General features: G+C 40.8%; 1 protein-coding gene across 2 annotated transcripts in view; it reads right to left on the minus strand.

The window, feature by feature from the left end:
- atg4c (autophagy related 4C cysteine peptidase) overlaps positions 1–27,602 on the minus strand; it is a 162,301-nt gene that overhangs the window by 94,288 nt on the left and 40,411 nt on the right. Inside the window, exon 11 of one of the 2 annotated variants that reach the window (XM_062978253.1) lies at positions 21,588–26,921. The exons of the other annotated variant lie outside the window; for it this stretch is intronic. Within the exon in view, the coding sequence (XP_062834323.1) occupies positions 26,751–26,921 (171 nt within the window). The 3' untranslated portion in view covers positions 21,588–26,750. Of the gene's footprint in view, positions 1–21,587; positions 26,922–27,602 lie in introns of those variants that run through there. 2 annotated transcript variants of the gene reach the window in all.

A 27,602-nucleotide genomic window follows, 5' to 3' on the forward strand; every position in this document is an offset into this window, starting at 1 on the left:
AAGTATTCCCATCACCAAAGTCTGGCAAATCCTCTGTTTTCTGAGGGCCACAAACAGTAGAAGCACATAAAATATCGCAAAGAACACCACTCTGAAAACAAGAGAATTCCACACAGGAAACAATCAGGGCCAGCTAACACCTCCCAACAAAAAATTCACTCAGGGAGGAAGGAGCCAGGCTTTAAAGCTGCAAGGCCATTACATGCTAATCATTTTGCCTAATTGCAGTATTCATACTTTCTCCCACCCTGGACCTTCCACAGATATATAAACCTCACTTGCCTAATTTCCAACAAACCTCACAACCTCTGAGGATGCCTGCCACAGATGTGGGTGAAATGTCAGGAGAGAATGCTTCTGGAACATGGCCACACAGCCCAGAAAACTCACAGCAACCGAGTGATTCCGGCCATGAAAGCCTTCAACAACACATAGAACCTATCTTGTTCGTAACTTGGGGACTGCCTTGCAGTGTTTTGTTGCATTTTAATGGATATACTTTAAAATAGATTTCAATTGATACTGTAATTGTATTTTAACTTCTGTATGTTTTAGCAACATAAACATTTATCAACATTGTTACATTGTGTAAGCTGCTTGATCCCATGGCTGGAGAAAAGATGGGATATAAATAAATGTAACAGAAACAATGATAATGATAACAACAACACATAAGGGTGCCTCATTCCAATTTGGCTATAGATCCATCCAATATTGTCTATAACTTACAAACCTCTCTGAGGTCTCTTACCTTCCAATAATTAGTTATCTGAGATCCTTAGTATACCTGTTATCAACAAACTGGTAACAATGAAGAACACAATTAACATGAACTATTAGTAGATCCACAACCAGGCAATACTGCATTTACCACTTTTATTGAGAAAAGATATAGAATGACATAAGTCACACTGGGACAAACATCATTGCAGGAATTTGCCCAACTTCAGGAAAATTTAGAAAGAATATGAAATTACGTGATATTTGGGTAGAGGATATTTTAGTGACCAGTCAGCGACAGTAAAATTGGTGCCACATCCACTTAGGAAAAACATCTTTAATTTATTAGACAATATTATGAATATCTGCTCTGTAGTTTTATATGAATTAAGAAGATATCATCTTTGTTCAAGTGACAGCCTTGTAACCATACAGTCAGTGGATCAACGTCAAAAGAGTTGAATTTATTCTCTATTGGTATTCAGAAGCTGATAAAGGAGCCAAAATAGAATGAGGATAGCTACATTTTAGCTAAATCTGTAGCCTATATAGAATTGTTCATTCTTCATAGCTCACAGCTTCTTTCATGCAATGGAGATATAATGTGATACATTAAAGTGTATGAGAAAATAATGTGAATTCTCCATATCACATTCATATTTTATCTGAACATAGTGCATGTTTATATATGCATTACTGGGAAATTTAACTGGTGTTGTCTAGCCTCATGTTGATAACTTTCACTTATAACTCAAATGAAATAGTAGTCTGAATGGTGGCATCTACAATTCTTAAGATTTATTCCAAATCATATTCCCTGCAAAATAAATCCAATATAGCCATTTTCAAAACCTGAAGTTTGAAGATCAGTTTGTGTGCAAATGTACACAAGTGTTTGGGATAGTATTCTAAGTCTTAAATATCATATTTGGTCAAAGCTGGTCAAAGTTCCCAAAGTTGTTGACATATAAAATCCAATAATTTGATTCATTTTGAATTTGTAATCTCTAAGATTATAGGCTTACAAATAATAACAAAAATCACAAAAACTAAAAAAAACATCAGCGCTATAGAATATTTTAATCACTAATGCTTATAATATGTACAACCAATATAAATGAGAAATGAGCAAGAATACATAATTTTAGAACTGGATGGAATACAGAAAGGAGCAGTGCTCAAAGTAATAAAATGAAAGGGAGTACTACTAAAAGTCATATAAAAAATAAACACAGAGGAGTCAAGATGCATGGAAGAGAATGTGACAAAAGAAGACATCACGTGGTATCCTGTTCAGCAGTTATCAGATAATAAACTAGATCTCATAATGTTTACAGTCATGAACAATTGAATGTGAACCCAAAAAACTCCCCTGTCAGTTTTTCCAAGATGTTGGAGATCAGGTCACTGAGAAGTGATGTTTGCAGTGCTCTCTCGGTCATGGGGCACCTTGAGACATGCAGCTGCAGACATACTACCTCATCAGATAGGGTGATTTTGGTGTCCTAGGATGCTTTCACCCCATCTTGGGGACGGAGACCAACGCCAGACATCACATGACTTTGCGTGACTTCCAGCATAGGCTCCGTCCCCAACTAAGGTGAAAGAATCACTGGATGCTTCCACCCCAACACGGGAGGCTTCCAATGGAGGTAGTACAGAGCAAGGGTGATGCTTTCTCCATGTGATGAGGAAAGCATCGCGGAGAGGGAATATGTGCACGCACGGGATGACAGATTCACCTTGTTGTTCCCTCTGTCTTTGCAAAAGCCCAGCAAAGCGGGACACTTTACCTGGGCTTTCTGATGAGGTCCTTGAGGGGTCTCTCTAGCCGCCTGTTTGTGATGACCCTCCAATGAAAAGAGTGTTGCAAATGTTATTCCCCAGCACCCTGATTTTCAGAACCTCCAACACACTTCACTGAAGGTGCTTCCAGGCTACAGCTGTGAGTTTTTGGAGTCATAATCATAGTTATGTTGATGATGCAGGATTTCAGCCTTTGATGTTATGCTCCCTCTGATTGTTCCAACCTCAGGCCCCATAAAGTCCAGTATAAAAGAAAATTCCTAATGGCGTCTGGCTAGCAATTTTTAAATAATTCATCCTAGCCCCCTCAAAAGAAGAGTAGCAGGAAGTTAGTTTCCGTGCCCCAAGTAAAGTGGAAGTTTGTGTGACAAGTGCACAAAGCTCCCATGACTGAGCACTGTAAACAACATTTGCCAGAACTTTGCTGCCTCACATGCTAGAGCCAAACATTTAATATGGGTCCTTTTGAAAATACCAAGGATTTAAAGTTTTGATATGGATTTTCAGTGAAATATTTCTAAGACATGGTATAGTTTTGAAAGATTTCCATAACTGGGTTTTTAAAAAATCTACAGTGCATGTATTTGTAAGATTTATTAGAGATGTTCCATTGAGACATAGAAGCATTTTCCTAATAAACTGAGAGGTTAGCTCCATTGTTTTCAGTACAACTGACCCCTGGCTTTGCTGTAAAACCAGTATCATTAGAAATGGTCCATTGGTTATATTGGAGCATTTCTAATGAACCGGAGGGTCAGCTCTATGGAAATAATGTAAAATATCCAGATTCATGATGAAAAACTCAATTGAAATGCATGAAACGTTCCTAATAAATTCAGATTTTAGTGGAGCTCAGCTCTGAGTCCATTAAAACATTATGAAAAAATAGTCACTGAGCATGCATCTTAAGTACTTCTTTCTAGGTTAATCTCTCATTTATTTTAAAACGTGCTGTAAAAATAGCAAAAGGCACCCATGAAAATTTGTTAAAGTTTGTCCATTTTCCCCCACATATATGTATGCACTGCAGATCATTTAGAAAAGACTTTCTTATGTTCCTAACCCTGAAAGCAAATTTTAAGGAAATATTTTCTTTTGTCTGGTAGCACAGTCTACACTAAAAAAATTAATTTATATCGCCCATAAACTTTGAAACTGTAAGCAGCTAGTTCACTGAATACTCCATTATCAGAGCTATTATAGCAGCCATTCCTGAATTGCTGTCCCTGATCCAACCTGCATTTCATGTCCTATTAACAGAAGCCATGGGAAGCGTATCAGACCTATATCCCTCTCCATCGTAACTCCCCTTTCAGACTTTTCTGTTCTTGATTGTTGCACAAGCGCACACACAAACACATTATTTACATTCTATTTTTGTTTCTTTTTTTATACATGTCTTTTTTAATGGTAATATTATCTAAACCAATCAGAGACTATTCTGACACTGTGATGACAGTAGAATGTCAATCAAATTTGGCTACATCATGACTGTGATGCCATTGCATAGTTAGAGCTTCTTGCCTTCAATGGAAATGGAATTTTTGCTGCAAAAATTACCCCAAAGAGAAGTTTCAGTTTTCAGAGAAGTGGACCAAAAAAAAAGTTTAAGGCACATGTGTCAAATGCGATTCCTATGAGCCGAATCTGGCCCACCATGTCATTTTATGTGACCCACAAGCTTCTCAATGCCAGTTACATTTATACTGCCTTACAATTACAAATGTTCCTTTGAAGGCAACCATAAGGCTAATGTGGCCTTTAGTGAAAATGAGTTTGACACCCCTAGCTTAAGGCCTGTTATTGGGTACAATCAGGATCAACCTGCAAAATGTAGTGTTTTTAAAGGCTATTTGTTGTATCTACTTTTTTACAACTCACAACTATGTAATGGTGTGCTACTGTGAATTCCTATACAAATAGAACCCCTCTGTATGAAAACAATATGACAATTCTGAGAAAGTCTGCAAAGTCTGGAAAATTGAGTTAGGACTTGGCAATCTAAGCCAAGTTCCCATTATTTTGTTTTATTCAATTTTGTGAGACAAGGAATCTAGTATGTTCAAAGTCTAAGAACTGCAAATATTCAAGGATAGGAAATGAGCCAGTTTCTAACAAGCCACAAGATATTTGGGATTACTGGAAGTCTCATAAAATTACTACTTACTTCTTGATGAAAATCAAAAATATGGTTTTGAATATTTAAGAAAAACCTTCCATAGCAATTGCAATAGAATAGATTTAAGTGAGAATCCCGATGGTGTGTGCTGGTCAATGCCCATCAGAAATCTATTTTTCCAAGGGCAGAGGAAAGTGACATTTTGTAAGATACAAACGCTAAATCTCTTGGGAACTGTGTTTACTTCCTATATCTTTAAATCAGGAGCATTTACCTTGAAAAAAACCTCATGTGGGTCATCTAAAAGGTAAAGGTTTCCCCTGACGTTAAGTCCAGTCGTGACCGACTCTGGGGGTTGATGCTCATCTCCATTTCTAAGCCGAAGAACCGGCGTTGTCCATAGACATCTCCAAGGTCATGTGGCCAGCATGACTGCATGGAGCGCCGTTACCTTCCCGCCAGAGCGGTACCTATTGATCTATTCACATTTGCCTGTTTTTGAACTGCTAGTTTGGCAGGAGCTGGGGCTAACAGCGGGCGCTCATTCCGCTCCCGGGATTTGAACCTGGCACCTTTTGGCCCGCAAGTTCAGCAGCTCAGCGCTTTAACACACTGATTAAGAATTTAATGAAGTCTTCCTTAGGCAATTGACTCTGTTCTCAATGAGCATATATTTGTTCAGATTGCCCCCACAATCCTTATTTACCCCACCACAACAACATCAGCAACCCTCTCCACATAGTCACTCCAATATTTCATAGATGAAAACAGGGACATATTTGGTCTAGCAACATCAGAATGTTTGCAAAAATTATTTGTAAGGACACACATACACAAGCTAGGAGAGGCTGCAGTGGTTTTCTTTTGCATGATCCTGCTTGGAAAGACAAGATCCCAGACCCTTGAAGTAAGCTGGGAGGAGAAGTCAAAAACCAAGAATTTTTAAAGCAACTAAAATTGGGAAGTTAAAATATTAATGGGATAGCATGACATTGTAGTCTCCAATTAACCCTCCTATGATTCTATTTCTCTAGAGGTTTTTAAGCAGATGCTGAATGGCCATCTGTTAGGGGTGTGTTCCTGCATGGCAGGAGGTTGGACTGGATGGCCCTTGTGTCTTCCAACTCTATGATTCTATATCCCCAGAAAATGTATGGAAAGTCTTGACGAGGCAACTTAATAGGAGGAGAAAAAAGGGACTTGTCTCAAACACCATCAGTTGTTTTGCTTTAAAAAATACAATGATGATTATTAAAGTACCCTAGAAGCAAGTCACTAGGGAGGCTATGGAACCTCTGGACAATGCAGGATTTCAAATATACTAAAGAATAATACAATTGCAAGGATGGGGGTACTAAAGAGATCCTGGCCCAATGTTCCAAAGACTTGTCAATTACAGCCAATGAATTAATATTAACCCAGTGCTAACTAAATGTGGGTATTGCTTTTGTGGGCGCACATTGAATTGATTTTTGCATCTATATTTGTGACAGATGATGTAGGAGAAATAAGTATATCTGAACTGCTCCCCCCACCCAAAAAAGATGTAAATCTAATGTACTCAAGCAAATAGTAGCAAAAAGACAACTATCTAGATTTTCTCTTACAATGATACAGAAACCATTTGGTCCAGATGCTAACCTACAAGAATTTCTGAATAATTACCAAGTGGCACTGATATTATGATAAAATCATTGAAGTTGTTTTTATGATAACCTCTTATACAGGAGACCTATAAAGCAAGTGGCATAAGTACTGTTTTTAGAAGGAAGAAAGGAAAACATATGGTTGTCTGGGTTTTTTTCTTGTACATTGACAATAAACATTGTTAAGTATAAAATTATCTAACATATGGAAGAAAAAGGTTCACTATTTTATTGAAAAAGTGACCCCCCCCTCCTCTAACAATAACTATAATTTTTTAGTGTATCCTTACAGATCTTTGCTGAGTGTCTAGCCCCAGCCTAGCCCCGAATCATTTAGCAAGCCTAAAACTGCTTTGGCAGGCCAGAGGCAATACCCATCCAAAGAAGACAGTGGCCCCACATCCCTTATAGAGGTTTGCCTTGACAAAATACTTTGGAACCCCTGTGTCTAGATTCGGAGTTATGCTTTATTAACATGTGTGTGTGGGGGGGGGGCATACATACACACACACACACACACACACACACACAAACGGGGATGCCATTATAGACATATTCCCAGCCACCTAAATAAACTTGATATAAAATATGAGCTTGTGAAACTGTTTGGAGGGCCATTGAATATCCAGCCCAATATCCAGCTGAAAGAGAAGCAGGATCTCTTTTGAGATTTAATTAAGGTCAGGTTTCAAGAAAGCCATCCAGGTGTTTCAGAAATATCAGATAGGAGATGAAATCTGTATTGTGTTATATGTTTCCTATTCAGTGTATATATTTACATAAGCTTTTTCTTTTGTCTCTAGGGCTGGCTCCTATTGTAAATCCCATAATCCCATCCTAGACTTTTCCAGACCATTTCCCAAATCTTGCCCCTTTTCTTCTGGGAGAATCTTCAAATAGACAAAGAGCAGCTCTCCATTTTTCCCACCACAAAGGAAACTCCACTCACTTCTGATATCACAGGGAGTTCCCAGCCAATGGCAGCTCAGACCCTAGCTCAACCACTTCTGAGACAATCAGGAGAAGGAGCGGGTCTTCTGAATGGCTGCCAAATGGGAATAAAATGATTTGTGCTGTATTATATGTTATCTCAGTTCTTTGAAGTGATTACGCTGTTCTGACATCCATCTGGCCAAATGAATAAAACTTCTGTTATTGCCTTCAAACCGGATCACATTTTCCCTTGCTTTCAAAGTAGTCCAGTGTGCCATAAAATGGACCTAGACTGCCCCCTGGTGGCAGATAGCTGATTATGGTAACAACTACAGAAGAATCGTTGTGGTTTTTGCATAAGTAGTTCTTATCCAGAGCCGGTCCAACAATGAGGTGAATTAAGCGGTCACTTCGGGCGCAAAACATATGCTGGCACAGTTGAGACTGCTTTTTCTGTTGATTTGTTGTAAAACATGATGTTTTGGTGCTTAATTTGTAAAATCTTAATGTAATTTGGTGTTTAATAGGCTTTTCCTTAATCCCTCCTTATTATCCAACATTTTCGCTTATCCCAACGCTTTTATTTTTCAGTGATTGGTTTGGGGGGGGGGCACCAAAATTCTGTTCGCCTACACTTGAAAAATACCTAGGGCCGACTCTGTTCTTATCTTACAATTTTTGAGAACATTATAAACAAGCTGGCTGATGGGATAACCCAGTAGGCTTTCTATGCTTGAACATTCAGAAAGATTTTGCTAAATCTTTCACCAAAGACTTCTGAGTAATCTTAGATATTGTCAGGACCCAGGCTGCAGAGCACCAATAACCATACGCAGAGACCAGAATCTATCTAATATCTTTATTAATGGATTATATAAAGTCAATAAAAACAAGTGAAGAATATAGTTCAGAAGTAGACCTTTCAGGAAAGGTCAAATATAGTCCAGGAAAACAATGTCCAATATGTGATATTAGAGTCTAAAGTTGTAATCTAATAACCGAAACACACACTTTGCCAAGCAAAGTGTGGGGAAATGACAGGGTCCTTTAGTCCAATGGAGCTTGGCAAACAATGCTGGAAGCAAACTAGATTCTTGGCAAACAAGGCTTGATATGTGACAGCAAGAGGCAAGAAACAAGAACAAGGTCCGTGGCGAGGTCCGTGGAAACAAGGAAAGCTTGATGCTAGAACAAGGTCCGAGAAACAAGGCTTGGAACTTGGTCCTGGAGGCAAGGGACTGAAGTAGCGTAGTCCACACACGATCTCACTCCACAAGGTGACGAATTGATTCCGCAAGGATTTCTTTGCGGGCAAACACCTATATAGGATCTTGTTTTCCCGCCAAGGAACACTTTCCCTGGGGAACAAGAAACGAAACCCATACTGTGTCCAGATGCATGACTCCTTAAGATTTCCCAAGGGAAACAGGCTTAATCAGTTAATTGTCTGGCAGCAATCCTGGCGCTACTGCGAGTCGCCTCCCTAGCGCCTTTATCTCGATTATAATAATCCCGGCGAGAAAATGGGGGAGATTTCTGCTCAAGGCTTGTTTGGCTGACTTCTTGTGGGCAAACATCTTGCAGGTGCAAGGGCTCCAATTCTGGCTGAAACGGTGGGAAACCCAAGTTTTCCTCTTCATCTGCCACAATAGTACTGGGAACGGGACTACATGGCCCATGAGTCATCACACTATCCCCCTCCTCAAGGCCCCTCTCCAAAATGGGCCCTCTTCCCGAGGTGCGGGGCCGCGGCTTGGCAGGGTAGGCCTGATGGAAGCGGCGGACTAAGTCGGGGGCATGGACTGTGGAAGCGTCTTCCCAAGAGCGTTCTTCGGGGCCAAACCCCACCCAGTCAATGAGATACTGAAGCCGGCAGCGGTGGAAGCGAGAATCCAAAATGTCCTGAACCTCGAATTCCTCCTCCCCATCCACCAAAACAGGAGTGGGGGCCGGCCCGTCTGCATCGGGGCGGACACCATCCGCCGGAAGGAGCAGGGAACGATGAAACACTGGATGGATGCGCATAGAGCGCGGAAGTTGGAGTTTGAAAGTCACAGGGTTAAGTTGCGCCACCACTGGGTAGGGACCAATGAAACGGGCATCTAGCTTCCGGCAGGTACGGTGGGAGGGCAAAAAGCGAGTGGACAGCAGAACCCGATCTCCTACCTTGATTTCGGGGCCCGGCTGGCGATGGCTGTCAGCGTGGCGTTTATAGTCCTCCTTGGCTTGGTCCAGTTGCTGGAGCAATAGTTGTTGCACCGCTGTGAGTTCCTGCAGCCAGTCCTCCGCTGCAGCGACTTCTGAGGTTTCAATGACAGGAGGAAAGAAACGTGGATGGAAGCCGTAGTTTGCAAAGAACGGGGTTTCCTTGGTAGAAGCCTGGACACCGTTGTTGTAGGCAAACTCTGACAGAGGTAATAGGGAAGCCCAATTGTCCTGTTGATAGTTTACATAACAGCGAAGGTATTGTTCCAAAGTGGCATTGGTACGCTCCGTTTGCCCATCTGTTTGGGGATGATGAGCTGAGGATAAACGAGAGTCTATGCCCAATAGTTTTTGTAGTGCCTTCCAGAATCGAGAGGTGAATTGAGATCCACGGTCAGTGACTAAACTCTTGGGCAATCCATGTAGTCGGAAAACATGCTGAAGGAATAAATCTGCAGTTTCTTTGGCCGTGGGAAGGCCATCACAAGGAATGAAGTGGGCCAACTTGGTGAAAAGGTCCACCACCACTAGGATCGTGGTATATCCAAGGGAGGGTGGTAGGTCGGTGATAAAATCCGCAGAAATTATCTCCCATGGACGAGATGGAGTAGGAAGGGGACGCAGTAGCCCTGAGGGCTTCTCCCTTCTTGTCTTGGAACGCTGGCATACCGGGCAGGTATTGACGTATTTTTCCACATCCTTGCGAATCTTGGGCCACCAAAAATCTCGTAGGATCAAATGCATGGTTTTAAATAGTCCAAAATGCCCTGCTGGCTTGCAGTCATGACATAGGTGAAGTGCCTTTTCTCTGCCTGGTCCTGGAGGGATGTAGACATGATTTCTGTAGCATAGTAATCCATCCTTAAGTGAGAAAGGGAAACGTAGTCCTTGGCGAATTTGATCTTGAGCCCAGGCATCCGCCTGTTGACTGGCTCTAATTTCTTGAGCACAAAGGGGTCCTGGAGTAGAGGGAGTTGGTTCAACTGCAGTGGATTTGGTGTTCCCCGCTGTGAGCGTGGCAAAGTTCTCGGGCTGCAGCAATTGGGATTTGAAGGTCTCTCTGCGCCCTGCAGCATACTCTGGTTTCCGTGATAGAGCATCTGCTTGCTTGGTCTGAGCTGGGGTTACATAATGGATCTGGAAATCAAAGCGCTCAAAAAATAAAGCCCAGCGCTGCTGCCTCTGATTTAACTTGCGGGCAGTTCTTAGATGTTCCAAATTACGATGGTCAGTATGGACCTCAATGGGAAATTTGGCCCCTTCTAACCAATGTCTCCAATTTTCAAAGACTGCTTTTATGGCCAAAAGTTCCTTCTCCCAAATAGTGTAATTTCTCTCTGGGGCTGTTAGTTGACGGGAGTAAAAAGCACAAGGATGAAGATGTTCTCCCACTGGTTGCATGAGTACAGCCCCAATTGCCACATCGGAGGCGTCAGCCTGCACAACAAAAGGGGTTTTAGGATCAGAGTGCTGTAGAACTGGCTGGGACGTGAATAACTTCTTTAGTTGCTGGAACCCTTTCTCTGCTTGCTCCGTCCAGCGGAAGGGCTGTTTTCCACGGATGCAGCTGGTGATTGGGTCAGACCAGCGGGCAAAGTCTGGAATGAACTTGCGGTAGTAGTTCGCGAACCCCAAGAAACGCTGCACCTCTTTCTTGTTGGTTGGCGCCTGCCATTCCAATACTGCTGAAACCTTTGCCGGGTCCATGGAGAGCCCTAGTGGCGAAACACGGTATCCCAGGAAATCTACCTCTTGTAGATCAAAAGCGCATTTTTCCAACTTGGCATATAGTCCATGATCCCTCAATCGTTGTAACACCATTCTGACGTGTTTCTCATGCTCTGATTGTGATCTAGAAAACACCAAAAAATTGTCCAGGTATATGATCAAGAACCGATCTAGATAATCCTGAAAAATATCGTTGACAAAGTGCTGGAACGTTGCGGGAGCTCCGGATAAACCGAAATTCATGACTAGGGACTCGAATAATCCGAATTTAGTCTGGAAGGCGGTTTTCCACTCGTCCCCCTCCCTGATGCGAACTAGATTGTAAGCCCCCCGAAGATCCAGCTTGGTGTAAACCTTGGCCCCTCGAAGCCGGTCTAATAGGTCCGAGATCAAAGGCAGGGGATAGCGGTTCCGCTTTGTGATATTGTTCAATGCTCTATAGTCCACAACCAAGCGTAGGTCCCCTGACTTCTTTTTCACAAACATCACTGGGGAAGCGGCTGGGGATTGAGAGGGTCTGATGAACCCCTTGCGAAGGTTTGACTCTATGAACTCCCTGAGAGCTTCTTGCTCTGGTTCAGTCAGGGAGTAGAGGTGTCCTCGCGGGATCGGGGCCCCCTCCACCAAGTCAATGGCACAATCGTAGGGTCTATGCGGGGGTAGTTTCTCGGCTTCCTTTTCATTGAACACATCCCAAAAGTCTGAGTATTTCTTGGGCAAGGTGATGATGGGTTCAGCGTCTGTGGCATGGCAGACCTTGGCTACGAGACAATGGTTTTGGCAATATTTAGAAGCAAACTGCAGTTCTCTGTTGGTCCAGGAGATGTTGGGGTCGTGGAGTGTCAGCCATGGAATTCCCAAAATCACAGGGAAGTGAGGGACCTCGGTAACAAAGAAGGAAATCTCCTCCATGTGTTCCCTTATCCACATTCTGGTGGGTTCAGTCCATTGGCTTACTGGACCTGTTTTTAGGGGACAGCCATCTATGGCTTGCACCACCCGGGTGTTCTTGAAATCGTGATATTGTAATCCCAGAGAGTCGGCATACTCCCTGTCAATGAAATTGTTTGTTGCTCCTGAGTCTATCATGGCATGGATCATGACGGGTCCTTTTTTCGCTGACCACAAGGTGACCACTAGGAGGAATAGGACTCCGGTTTGCGGCTCTTGAGTGGGGTTTTTGACCGGGTTGACGAGCCTCTCTAGGCCCGGTCGCTGGCTTCCCCCGCCGGCTTTGCGCCAGCCGCCTCGACCGTCTCCGTCTCTGCGGAGGACGCCGCCGCCAAGCGAGCGGCGGGCTTTCTTTTGGCTGGACATTCTCTGGCAAAGTGGCCCCCGTTCCCGCAGTACCAACAGAGGTTTAAACGTTGGCGGCGGGCCTTCTCGGCAACATCTAATCTGGGACGCACATTGCCCAACTGCATCAGCTCCTCCTCGCTTCCTCTGGGGTATGGGGCTGGTGGTGGGGGTCTCCACACTGGACGTGGCTGAATACTGACGGGAGCGGGAGGTTTTACTCCTGCTCTCCCACTCTGGCCTCGGAGCCACTGTTTTCTGTTGGCAAGCATGACTTCGGCTCGTAAACATTGGTCAATAAGTCTCTCAAGAGAGTTTGGAGGATCCACCTTGGAGATTTCTTCCTGCATCTCGATGTTGAGACCCTCACGAAACTGTCCTCTGAGGGCTACATCATTCCAACCGGTGTTTTGGGCCAGCACTCGGAACTCGGCGATGTACTGGGACAACGGCCTGTCCCCTTGGAAAAGGCGCCGGAGTTTATGGCCGGCCGCCTCTAGATTGTCCTCGATCCCCCAAGTCGCCTTAAGGTGATTCAGGAAGTTTTGCGCAGAACTTAGGTGGCTTCATCAAATAGCGCCGTCGCCCAATTGGCCGCTGCCCCTTCTAGGAGACTGTAAATCCATGCCACCTTGACTTCTTCTTTGGGAAACTCGGCGTGGCGGGCTTCCATGTACGCCTGGCATTGGCGACGGAAAACATGAACCTTGGAAGCTTCTCCAGAAAACTTGGTTGGTAGCGCTAGGGCAGGGAGACGGGCTCCGCGTTCCTTCAAGCCCCGTATTTCTCCCTCCTGCGTATGGAGTGTATCACGGATTCTGTCCAATTCATCCTTGGAAATGGTGTAGCTGAGTGGTTGGGCTTCCGCCCCGGTTCCTGTAGACATTCTGGTCTAGGTTAATTGGTGCTTAGGTTGGCGGAGTCAAACTGTCAGGACCCAGGCTGCAGAGCACCAATAACCATACGCAGAGACCAGAATCTATCTAATATCTTTATTAAAGGATTATATAAAGTCAATAAAAACAAGTGAAGAATATAGTTCAGAAGTAGACCTTTCAGGACTCCTTAAGATTTCCCAAGGGAAACAGGCTTAATCAGTTAATTGTCTGGCAGCAATCCTGGCGCTTCTGCGAGTCGCCTCCCTAGCGCCTCTATCTCGATTATAATAATCCCGGCGAGAAAATGGGGGAGATTTCTGCTCAAGGCTTGTTTGGCTGACTTCTTGTGGGCAAACATCTTGCAGGTGCAAGGGCTCCAATTCTGGCTGAAACGGTGGGAAACCCAAGTTTTCCTCTTCATCTGCCACAATAGTACTGGGAACGGGACTACATGGCCCATGAGTCATCACAGATATCATGTGATCAGAAGGCAAACTTTCTGATGGCTTAGTCAGCAACAATAAAAACCAGCATTGGAATAAATGTACAGCTGAGATAGTGATGGACTGTCATTTATTTGTATTTGGATGGGTAATATTTAAATTGGCCATAAATGATGTGTAATCAGGGGTAAAGAAGCCAATATGTTATCACTCTTCCTAGTGATAAACATTATTAGCAATATTACATTACTACATCATATTTCAAGGTGATAAAAACAAATCATGAAATCTGAAGATCTCCAACAGGATCTTCCCAAGTTCAATAAATAATAAAGTTGCAAACATAGTCTGATATGTGAAAAAATATAAAGTATTTTATTATTTATTTATTTCCCATATTTGTACCCCACCCTTCTCACTCTGAAGAAGACTCAGGGTGGCCTTACAGAAGGCACAACTTGAACCAACAACATACTATTCCAAAAATAAACAATTTACGCATATTAGGACAATGTAGGATTGTGTATTCTTGTTACACATTAAGGATAGTGTTATTAATTAACTGGTTTTATACACACTCTCTTTTTTACAAATATATTTTAATTTTTTTAATTCTTTAAAATATTTCAAGGTAGTAGGCACATTACTCAAGGTAAGGTTATTAAGGTTTAAGGTACAAGCAATGATTCTTCCAGTTGGATGATTTTCTGCTGATTTTTTCTCTTATCTCTCCTTGCCACTTCCCCATCCACAGTCAATCTTTTTCAGTGCTAACAGTGAAGAAGTATGGAAAAGGAGAGAAATAAACCAACTGCGTTTTTCTCCCGCTATCCCTATTTCACCCCCTCCCACATCTGCCTCCCCTCTCACCTTCTCCAATCTTCATCCCTGTTGAAAATATCTGCTGCTCATATGTCTGTAGGAGAGAGAGATATGGTCTTTCTGAGCATTTAACACTAAGGCCCTAGAGAAAGTTTAAGGAAGTTGAAAGTTCAAGACTGAGAAAATGAGGACCAAAAGCTGAAGGAAGTCTCCAGGAAATTGGAGGAAACTAAAGAAGTGAAAATTTTATCCATTTTGAGATTTCAAGCCAAATTGAGAGTGTGTGTGAGAGAGAAATTGAAATCAAGTCCCTTCCAACAAAAATTTCACTTCCCAAAATATTTTTTCCTTCAGTCTCCAAAGAGAGGCAATAGAAATTATTCACACCTAGGTAAAGATAGAGGTTTTTCCCTGACATTAAGTCTAATCATGTCTGATTCTGGGGGCTGGTGCTCATCTCCATTTCTAAGCTGAAGAGCCAGCGTTATCCATAGATACCCCCAAGGTCATGTGGCCGGCATGACTGCATGGAGTGCTGTTACCTTCCTACTGGAGCGGTACCTATTGATCTACTCACATTTGCATGTTTTCAATGCTATTTTATTTGCTGTTCCCATATACTCTTAGTAACTTTGTCTGATACTGTTCTTTGAATGTCTACACTGTATTCCAAATGCTTAATTAGTTTTACTTTCCACATTGCTAGAAATCAGAGTAAGTCGATTATTCTCAGCACAGTAACACTACTTTATTAATAAGAAGATGGAGGAGGAACAAAGGAAGTGAAAAAATCACTGGAGGAAATGAGGTTTTGAATACACACTTTGACCCTAATGATCCATGTGATCACCAAATGCATAAGCTTAAAAATAATATGGGCCTAAATCCTATGGTTAGTCCAACTAGACTACTGAGCCAATTAGATTTACTTACTTAGACTAAAGACTCGGCAGTTGATTCAATGGGTTGCTTCTTATTTAGAGGAGGAACAACTATTTTGCCACACTGCAGAAAAAGGAGAGAAACACACCCAAGCCTTGTGCAATTGGTTAGATGTCATTTGAATCTTAAGGGGGGAAAGACAGGCGTAGTTAGAAAGACAAAGAGCCAAAAGTGGGAAGTAGAACAAAAAATATTACCTCCACCTGATGTATTTGTTCCATCCTTAAGAGCTTTATACAACTTTAAAAAAATTAAAAATGAGGCACTACAGAAACATAAAGGACTACAAATTTATATTTTGATAAAATAAAGCGTTTGGCATGATACAGTTGCTGTAAGCCTTTTCCTTCGACCCACATTGCTTAAAAACACTACTATGCTTGGTTTTACAAAATAAATATCAGATCTGTGGCTTCTTTCCTGGTTGTGTAGTTTCACAATATATTTTAAAGATATATTCATCATTGTTTGCTTAAACTTGTCTAGAAAACACACTGTACTTCCACCTTACCTTCTTTGCAAGGCTGCTAAGGGAATCCAAATGGCACAAGCTGTGCCAGTTTTATAGCAGAGCTTTGTGTGGGTGTCTCTGTTAACAGCCAAGGAGACGGCTTGCATCACAGATGTGGGGCAGGGACAAATAGCTTAATATAGGAACAAATGCTCCATGTTTTAGTGGTTTGTTGGATAATGGCTTTGCTGCTTGGATCAGCTGTATATATCGTGTGTGTGTGTGTGTGCAAAAGCATATTAATAGAATTCTATCTCAACAGATTTAATTCTTAAATGCTACACATCCTTGTTTAATCTCTCATTTTAAAAGTAGGAAAGGTTAGATTATAACATCAGTTTAGCTCTCTTTGAAGCAGGTAATAATTAAGTTGATTCACTGTTGCAATTACTGTCAAATCCCCCTTAATTACCAGAGATTTTATAGCAGCTTCATTATACGTCCGCTGTAATGCATTGTGGCCCTAAGGAGAAGGGGTTGCAGGAAATTCTGCATAGCATGTATAATTCTGAGCTGCAGTTAAAACTTCCCCAGGAAAGCACCAGCACTAAATTTATCTTTTCTCGTTTTTTAAAAAATTCCCATTATTTCAATTAGTTTAACTGAAGTAACAACACTGTAATGTCTATCTGTGTATGTGACAACTGATAATTTCACAGATATTAGAAATAAAACGGAGGGTGGCAAACAAGGACTAGAACATTTTTGGTATTTAATAACCTCGCCCAAAAAGGAGCAACACCGATTTAAAATGTGAAAGTCAGTGAGCAATATTTTTATTCATAGCCATAGCACAAGTGTTTTCCCTCTATTCTAACAATTTATTCTTACACACCTAAGTTTGGTTAGCATCAAACTTAAATGTGCCCCCCAATATTAATGCATTGAATTATACATACCGAGATTGGAAATATTTTTAAAATCTCATATTGTCTTATGATGACTATTAACTTTTGGGATCTATGAAGAACAGAAATGAGGTATAAAATATTGAGAGAGTTAGTTTGGAGGGTGACAAACTATAGATAGGAGGCAAGTAACTTAACCAGCTCATGGCCAAATTGGATGTATTATAAAAGAATGGGTTACTACAGTGGGGTCCCATTCACATTATACAATTATAGTGCTTTTACTCTAGGTTAATTTCCATGGTCCCATGGAATCCAGGTTTTTTTTGGGGGGGGGGGGGCATTTAGAATTCTCAGCCAGAAAGCTCTAATACAATGGTTCTCAACCTGTGGGTCCCCAGGGGTTTTGGCCTACAACTCCCAGAAATCCCAGCCAATTTACCAGCTGTTAAGATTTCTGGGAGTTGAAGGTCAAAACATCTGGGGACCCACAGGTTGAGAACCACTGCTCTAATACAACAACAAATGCCAAGAGTCCATAGAATGGAACTTTAGTAGTTAAAGTGGAATAACAACACTGTAAGTGTGAACTGTGAATGTATGGCAGTTCTGAGTCAGCAACTTTCCTCTCCCTGGGCCTGTCACAGGTCAACCCTGCTCTTTGGACACACACACCATACCAGCTCCAAATGTTGGAATGGAGGTTGCCAGAAATCACATGCATTTTCCAACACAAAAAAGTGGATATAGGAGGCATGAACTTTGTTTTATGCTTTATATGTAGTCCATCCCAATTCATAACAGAGAAGTATCTGGCTGTGAGAATTCAGATAGAGAAATAGATTATTAGAAAGATAGATATTTTCTCTTGTCTGGGAAACATTACTTTCTTTTCTTAGAAATTGTCTAATATTGTTAAGGAAACTTGCTAAGCAGCCTAAACTTCCTTCTTTCTTCTCCTTTTTTTTTTTTTTTTTTAAATGGATTTCAAAGATGGAATTCCATCAGGCAGAAGATGACAGTTTGTCTTGTATAAAGTAGGATCCATGGCCACCGTGCGGTTCCCTCATCCCACTTTGCAGAAGCCCTTTTTGTGTTGTGTGCTATAGTACTAAAAGGTTCAGGCTATCTAGCTGTAACTCCAAATTCACATTTCTTCAGATGCCTGATCTGTCCAAGATAACCCATGCCCAGGGATGAGTTAACCTTTAAGCAAAATATGCATGTGCCTAGGGCGTCAAGGGAAGCGGACACCACAGATCATGCGGGATTTACCATGGACCATACCATGCAAAACTGCAAATGCTGCAGCTGAACCAGGTTACACAAAGGGGGCTCCTACAATACTAAGCTTGCAATTAGAAAAGGTAGGAGAAAACTTATCAAACGAAAATTAAAGTTTTGTTTTATAATTTATTATTGTCTATATTCCAAATTACACTTATATGAAAGCACTAAAATCTTTAAAGTGCTTAGAGCTTCTAAAAATTTTAATCTGGTTCTGCCGTGCCCTCCATGGGCCTTTGGTATCGAATGGGATTTGGTTTCAGGACCTCTATGAATATCAAAATCCATTGATATTCCTGTCATATAAAATGCCATAGCAAAATGGTGTTTCTTTGAACATTTTCAGACTATGGGTTCCTGAATCTTTGGGTAGAGAGGTAAACTGAACGTGGAGTACTGTAATGCACATTATGTGGAGCTGCCTTTGAAAAGCGACCCAACATTTGTTTAAAGAGCCTGATTACCGATTAGAGAAAATTATGTAGAGTACATTACTCTTTTGTTGCTATAGATCAATTGGATATTGGTCCATTTCTGGCACAAATGTTAAATGGAGAAGAATCTGAGACCTTTGGTGGTCTTCAGGGACCATACTTTGAGATCTCGAGGGCTTCAAGTATCCCATGGTTAATACTTTGCCCATCCCTAGCCCAACTCTAACTCCAAAGCAGGAACAACTGTCCAACAGAATGCTTTCCAGCCCTAAAGACTGGTTCATGAAGACATACATAAGGTGTGAAAAATCCTCACCTCTTAGTTCCACTGATAGAAGTGGGAAACACCCCTGATGGATCCTGACCATGTATTTGGAAACTAGCCTTCCTATCATTTTCTGCAAAGCAAAAACATCTGCCCCACCCAACCAATTTTTTACAGCTCCCATCACATTACAGATAGTTTCCACAGAGGGAGAAAAAAACACTTTCCAAACCAGATCCAGTAAAGTGAGCTTGCAAAAGTTCAAAACATTGGTGAGTGAATAATGTCTCCTCTTGTAAGGAAGGAATTTATTTCACAGCATACAATTTGATCTCGAAAGGGCTTCAGTGTCACAGACACCCTTGGCAGCTGTATTAACAGTAGAGGAGCTGGCTTTGTATAGAAGTACAGTTATTAAATTTCTCCAGAGACCATGACTCATTAATCAAATATTCATGCATCTCTGTATATATAGGCTAAACAGAGAACAGCTTCTGAGTGGAGCATCCCAACACAAGCACTCTTTCATGTAGGGTTGACAAAAATCTTTAGAACAAGGGGTCATGTTGTACATTCCTGATGCTTTATGTGACCCTATTCCTAAAAACAGAACACAAGTGATCTTAGTAAAAGAAAGTGCCACAGAGTTACAATTAAAATTACTTTTCTATTGCTTCATCCTTCTTTCTTTTCCAAAAAAGAAAATGGGGAGATAGAATCAAAGCCTACTGTTCTTTGTTTACCATCACACAAGTAACTTTCTCCCCAGAATGGAATGGAGAAAATGAGGGCCATGCTCCTATTAACTCAAGAATTTGCATTAGCATGAGCAAATAACATTTTGCTGTTTAAATTATTGAAACTAGAGAACTCTGTGTGCCTGCAGAGGGGTTATTATTTGTAATTCTTTGCCTTGAAAACAGGCCATCTACTGATGAAATTCAAGACTTGCTTGGCCAACTTGCTGGAGTGGGTGAAGAAGTAAAATGAAATGCTCATATTAGCTCAAAGTTCTGCAAGCAAGGCAATAAAGCCCCGCCTAAACCTGCCACCTTTGGACTATCAGTTGGGCTTTCATATTGACTAAACCAATTGCCTAAGGTAAAAAAAATGGGATCTACTTCACACAGATCCAGGGTACATCTACTCTGTAGAATGAATGGAGTGTGATATCACTTTAACTGCCGTGGCTTAATGCTATGGAATCACGAGAGCTGTAGTTTTACAAGATCTTTAGCCTCCTCTGCCATAGAGTACTAGTGCCTCATCAAATACAAATCCCAGGATTTCATAGCATTGAGCCATGGTAGTTAGAGTAGTATCAAACTGCATTCATTCTACAGCGTAGGTGTGTCCTCAATGAGCACATACCAACACCTCTGATTTTAACGGCAAGAATGTCCTCACAACAGCACTGAAGGCCTATGCCAGAAAGAAGCTGGACTCTCAACTGCTTAAATAAATCTTTTGAAGTGTACCTGTAGATTTACACTTTTGCAAAGGTTTGTCCTATAGTAGGAAATCCAGGATTTAGATGTCCACACTTGACCTACAGATATTAGTTGTTCCTTGTGGCCTAAAATCCAGTGTTAAAATATTGGATTTATTGACCTCTCTAATCCAGGTTTCTGTGAACTGGTCAGCAGTATGAAGGTTAAGAACATTGGGAGACAATGAAAAGAGTAGCAGACCTACTTAGCACTTTGCAATAAATTTCCAAAGAGGCCTTTAAAACTTGCACCCATTGGGCTGTGCAGAGAAGTCACTTTATACCACTGTTGGAAGAACACAGATAGAAAAGTGAAGGACCTGCCTGACATGACAAGTGAATGGAAGCATGGGATTATGTTATTAGAGAAGTTTTACTTACGTGTTATGTGTTACTTATGTGTTAATTCTTTTCCTGTCAGCTTTCTTCGCTGCCTAGCTTTCATACCCATGCATAGAAACTTGCAATACAGTATTATGGCCTGGATTATTCTGACTGCTATTTAATGATATGTCTTTACCCTTGAGGATCTTATCTGGTTATTAGATGGCTTGTTGTTTATTCGTTCAGTCGCTTTCGACTCTTTGTGACTTATGGACCAGCCCACACCAGAGCTCCATCGGCTGTTGCCACCCCCAGCTCCCTCAAGGTCAAGCCAATCACTTAAAGGATACCATCTATCCATCTTGCCCTTGGTTGGCCCCTCTTCCTTTTTTCCTTCCATTTCCCTCAGCATTATATGGCTAGATAATGTCTTACTATATACAGACCCAATTAACCATTTTGACACACCAGGTATATTCTATATTCTCTTTGTACGGCCAAAGGATGGGGGCATAGGCTAACACTTTGGGTTCAAAAAATTGGGTTACAGCCATCAATAAACTGGTTCATCATTCAGGGTATGCTATGGGATTAGGTATTTCATTAGATGCATCAAAAGAGGGAACTTCCATACTAAAGTAGGAAAACAGAAGCTAGACATGTTTGTTGTATGTTTTCCGGGCTGTATGGCCATGTTCTAGAAGTATTCTCTCCTGACGTTTCGCCCACATCTATGGCAGGCATCCTCAGAGGTGTGAGGTTACCTCACACCTCTGAGGATGCCTGCCATAGATGTGGGCAAAACGTCAGGAGAGAATACTTCTAGAACATGGTCATACAGCCTGGAAAACATACAACAACCCTGTGATCCCGGCCATGAAAGCCTTCGACAACGCTAGACATATTGTTTATTTATTTAGTATTCATATTCTGCCCTTCTCACCCCAAAGGGGACTCAGGGTGGATCACAATGCACATATAATAGCAAACATTCAATGCCATTGGACAAACAACATATATAGACAACCACATATAGACAGAGACACAAGAGGCAATTTAACATCCAGCTTTTGGCTTCATGAGGATATGCTCGATTCCGGCCACACGGGGAGCTGCTGCTTCATCATCCATTGCGACACTGAGTCCTTTGATGAAAACTTCCTCCTCTTTCTGCATACTGCTGGAAAATTTTTGGCATTGTAAATTAGTTAAATTAGCCTCCCCACATAAGTGGTACCTAAATTCCTACTTGACAGATGCAATGGTCTTTTGGCTACATAGGTCAACAGCAGCTGGACTATTTATGGTCAGGAGCTTACCCTGACCCGGGCTGGCTTCTAACTCATGACCTCTCGGTCAGTAGTGATTTATTGCAGCTGGCTACTAACTAGTTGCGCCACAGCCCGGTCCTTATATCTTTACCCTTGAGGATCTTATCTAGTTATTATATGACTGGTTGTTAGTTGCTTCTGACTCTTCATGACCTCATGGACCAGCGCACACCAGACCTTCCTGTCAGCCATCGCCACCCCCAGCTCCTTCAAGGTCAAGCCAGTCACTTCAAGGATACCATCCATCCATCTTGACCTTGGTCGGCCCTTCTTCCTTTTTCCTTCCATTTTCCCCAGCATCAGTATCTTCTCCAAGCTTTCCTGACTTCTCATGATGTGGCCAAAGTACTTCATCTTTGCCTCTAAATTCCTTCCCTCCAGTGAGCAGCCAGGCATTATTTCCTGGAGGATGGACTGGTTGGATCTTCTTGCGGTCCAAGGCATTCTCAGAATTTTCCTCCAACACCACAGTTCAAAAGCGTCTATCTTCCTTCCCTCAACCTTCCTTATGGTCCAGCTCTCGCATCCATAGGTTACTATGGGGAATACCATTTTTTTTTAACTATGCGGACCTTCATTGCCAGGTTAGACATAGCTGACAAGATTTTGTAAGTTGTATCAGAGATTTTGAAACTCTACCCTTTGGGAGCTTGTTCTATACAGAAAATACAGGTAAAATACAGACTGGGTGATGGGTGGGTGGACAGAATCCTAGAAAACATCATTAGTGAACCAGTCCTTTCATATAAGAAATGACAGGAATAGCATTATCTGGAGGGCAACAAATTTCCCATTCTTGTTTTCTGATAAAGATTGGCTGTAACCCATATCTAAAAACCTGCTTCTCTCCCTTTTTGAGAGAAGGAAATCATGGTAAAATTAAGGCTAGGGTGAAGGTCTATCACCACAAGAAAATCATTTATGTGAACGGTCATGAAAAACTCAAACAACTCCAGTGCTAAGATAATTGATAAAGCTCCACCCAGACATTTTTAGCTACAACTGCCATGCATCTCAATAACATTCTGGCCATTTCCATCTCATCTGTCTTACGGCATATTTGTTCGACATATCATGTTACTAAAACTAAAACCAGGTGTTGATTTGTAAAGATGCCTTTAAGGAAACAGGGCTACTGCTGAGTGCATGATAACCAGTGCTAGATCGTTTGTGCTCAAAAGCAGCAGCAGCAACAACAGTAATGACATGAATTAATTGCAGAGATTTAAGGGAAATAATGCAGGAGAGGTAACAAGAATCATCTTGCAATTACCATGGTTTGAAATTAAAGTCCCCTGTAGTTACCAAAAAACATTAATTTCTAAGAACTTAGTAACTTAATATGTCACCACTGTACATATTTTGAAATATGTCAGAAGTAATGGCTACCTACAATTCCAAACCAGAGTTTAAGATTCTGCTGCTGACTTATAAACCTGGAGTAACCTGGGATTGTGGCAAGAGAACAACTTTCTGTATGGACCAACCAATTCACAAAGGTTATCAGAGGCCTTTTAAGTCATTCCACATCTGTCAGGGATTATATTTTAGGATAATAACTCAAGGGTGAACCGGTTTTTGCAGTGGTCACAATAATATAGAATGCCCTTCCATTAGAGATACAGGGGAGACATTTCACCCTTTAGTAGTTACATATTCAGGTAGACATTTGTCATATGGCAATTAAAAAGATATTCATTAGAATCACTTGTGTGCACAAAGCTATTCAGCATAGTGTGAAGCTAAAATATGAATTTTAAGTCTGCATAGTAATGCACTGTAGAGCCTTGGTCAAGCAGAAACACCAGTTATTTTAAAGCATGCCCCCTCCTTCCTGTCCTTTCGCCAAAAAAAATGAAAACTTTACTATTCCCAGAAGCTTTTAGGAACTAAAATGTTCCAGTCATATTAAAAAAAAACCATGAATGGCCAAACAGATGTAGTTGGAAATCCTAAACATAATTCACAAGGAAGTCAGTTTCTCAGAAGAGAACCAACATGGTGTAATGGTTTGAATGTGATGTCGGATTCCAGGGTTTGAAATTCTGCTCAGCCAGGGAAACCCATTCTGGGAGCCTCTGTGCCCTTCCACACAGCCCAGAATATCAAGGCAAAAAATCCCGTAATAGTTGCTTTGAACTGAGTAATCGGAATTCACACTGCCATATATTCCAGTTCAAAGCAGATAACGTGGGATTTTATTCAGCTGTGTGGAAGGGGCCTCAGAGGAAGGCAAGGGAAGCCTCCTTTGAATAAATCCTGCCAAAAAAACTCTGTGGTATGTTTGCCTTATGGCCACCATAAGAAAGAAATGACTTGAAGGTATCCATAATGAAATCCCAAAGGCCACAACGGGCCTTAATTTTCCATGAGTAAACACAGGATTGCCTGCATAATTTCCAAAATGTCCCTAATAATACCATTCTATAAGCATCCAGTCCTTTGCAGACAATTCATATCCAACACATGAAAGTCTAACTGAAATTTCAGTGCAGAGCACCATTCGGAACTGGGTCATACTTTTAGCTCCTGATCCCAGTTTAACTAAATGTGTGTTCATACAAATTCCTGATCAGGGTTTCTGTTGTTTCATTCTAGAAGGTAGTTATTTATTCAGTTACATAATTGTAGTAGAATATTACAGTTGGATCAACACAATAACCAGATTATTTTAGATACAAAAAATAGACTTTAAAAAGTAAAAATTTGGGGACTCGCTATCTATGGACATTTGACAATATGCTATGCTAAAATTATGTCTGATGTTGACATCAGTTTATTAAGAAAATTTGCATCTCTACATGCACAGTGGCTAGAAATACCACAACACCAGATTCCTATGCTTAGTTGCTGCTGTCTCCTTATTCCAGTTATAGGTTTGATTGAAATGCCACACTGTTAAGATTATAGGCACTGAAATCATATTTGCAGAAAGGAAACAAAACACAGCTCCCACCTAATAATTGTTTTTTCTTCTCCTATGATTGGTTGTGATCTAATATTAGTAACATATCCTTTAAATCAGCATGGAAAACCAATACTGTATTACCTCTTCCTATTAAGGTTGAACTACAATCTTAATGAGTAGTCATTATAAGATCATATTACTAAGCAGCACCTTAACTCACTGCTCTGCTTACATAATTGCATCAGTATTACCATTAAAAAGCTGAGATACATCCAAGCAAGACGTACTGCAAGATTGGCACTTCATAATCATATTATCCAACATTATGGGGGTTCAGGCAGAGTAACACTAATATTTTTATTGTCTGGCTCTTGATCCACATTAAGTCTAGGTTAAAAATAAAGTGGCAACCTAAATACTTGCTCTCAAAATGTTTTAAACCACATTGCAAACTCACCACACAGGCTAGTAACTCGTCTAGTTCCCTTAAGTGGGTTGAAAGACAACCAGCCAAATGGAACCATATTACAGTGTACAAAGAAGAGCTGTGCTACAATTACTCTGAACATTATGCAATAAAAACTGAACCTAAACAAAATGTTAATTAACAGATGAATGAATCTGCCCATTGTCAGCAATCGATCTGAATGCAGAATGGTTAACGACTGCAGAATATTCCATACAGCATCTGAGAGATCAAGCTTGGCACACCAACCTTCTATTCCTGGATGGCGATCTCTTATTTCACAAAGACAATATTTTATTATGTAAATCTAGTGTTAAAAACAATTTAGACATTTACAAAAGATGATTTTTAAGATAAAACTTTCATTGCAAAAATTAAAAATGTAAGAACACATGCCACTTGCCCACCTTTTGTTCTCTTAGAATTATATCAATATAGTGGTATTACTGCTGAAGCAGATGAAGTTGCTGTCAGATCTCTCAGAACTTTTCAGAAAGTGAATATTCAGAGGTAAACCTAATCACCATCATCAATGGGTCTCCATTGTTAATCTAGTGCATTCATTGGACTTAATTATCCTTTCAAATCTTCTAAAAGTTCTTCATTTTTCTCTACTACTTAATGTGCATTCCCTCTTTGGGACTGTCTGCCTCAGAGTTTTTTCAACACCAGGTGAAAAACTCTGTTTTCTCAGGCCTTGTTGATTGAAATTCTACTTTTAATCATTATGCCACTTTGTTTCTTAAGGTAAACTTTGTTTTAATTCCGATTATGATGTTTCTAATCTACACTGTAAACTGTTTCAGAAACCTCTTGGCTGGATAAGTGAATCTATAAACATTGATGTCATACATTGTGCAGTTTGATACATATGTTGGAATAGGGTAGAAGGTGGACTTCTTTTTGATCACTCCATCTTTGTTCCTCTTCATTAGGGAAATCCAGGCTGGTAAATCACTGATTTTACACTACCTACCAATAGATGTTATGGTGGACATCTCCTTGGAAGATTCGGCCTGCAAAATGTTTGGAGTGCTTATGCAAAGCAAAGTATTTTGGATAGTAGCACCTGCATTATGGAACTAAATCCCAAAGAGTGGGCTTATTTGCTCCTCAAGCTGGGATTTAGAAAACAAATAAAAATATAGTTGAGAAAACAAGAGAAATTGTGGTTATTCTGTTGCTTGGCTGCTACCAGTTCTAGGGATTTCTGTTTTTGTTCTAGTTCTCTCTATTTTTGTTCATTTATTTTTCTATTAACGTTAATCTTGTTGTTAAGCTATGTTAAAAATCCAACAGGTAGAAAGATGGGGAATAAAAACATATTAAAGGAATAAATAAAAGTGTCTTCACAACACAACAAAGTCCTCAGTACTAAAACGTTTCAACTTTTTGTTTTCATCCTCAGAGAACAGGGCTTTTTCTTCCTGGACCGGGCTCATCATAAAATCATAGTCTTTAGAATGTCCGTTTACAAAAGTAAATAAGGGGTATTTCTCCTTAGATGAAGCTTTCAGAATCTATAGTGAAACACAATATTAAAATGAAAACATTGATTAGAAGACTAAATTTGAATTGTTCATATTTGTCAGCATTTAACTTTGAGAAAACATTGCATATTAGACAAAAATTCCATCCTCTTTTTGTGTTTCTGGCATACCTGTCAGTACCACATCTTATACATCTTCTCAGCAGGTAAGTGTGAATGGCAGACCTGCGTTTAGAACATCCACATGTTTGTACAGCAAAAATGCATAAGTCACCATTTGAGATGTTACACCATAAGCCCAACAGAAAGATCAACAAATCACTCATGTGTCCCGTCAGCTTTTTCTTAGAACATCTTGACTGAAGCAAGTTCTTGGCCAAGGTGAAATCTGAATCAGGGATTTTCTGGTTTAGAGCATACTTATACCACATCAGCTCTTTGGCTTGTTTCAGTTTTAATCAACTAAATTACATATACAATTACAGCATCATATTATAAAGCTACATTAGCCTTCAGATAAGCTATATGAAGACTGGTAAAATAAAAACAAAGATTAGGTATTAGAAAATCATTTTTGCAGCAAAACCAGAACCACAATTTCCAATGAGTTTGGTATTTCCATAATGTATTCTATCAAATGTTAACCAATTTTAATCAAACACCAGCCTTTTGGTAGTAGTGTGAAAGGGAAAAAGAAGGAAAACTGAGGCAC

This window comes from Anolis carolinensis, chromosome 4, assembly GCF_035594765.1.
Source record: "Anolis carolinensis isolate JA03-04 chromosome 4, rAnoCar3.1.pri, whole genome shotgun sequence".
NCBI classification, from domain to species: Eukaryota; Metazoa; Chordata; class Lepidosauria; order Squamata; family Dactyloidae; genus Anolis; species Anolis carolinensis.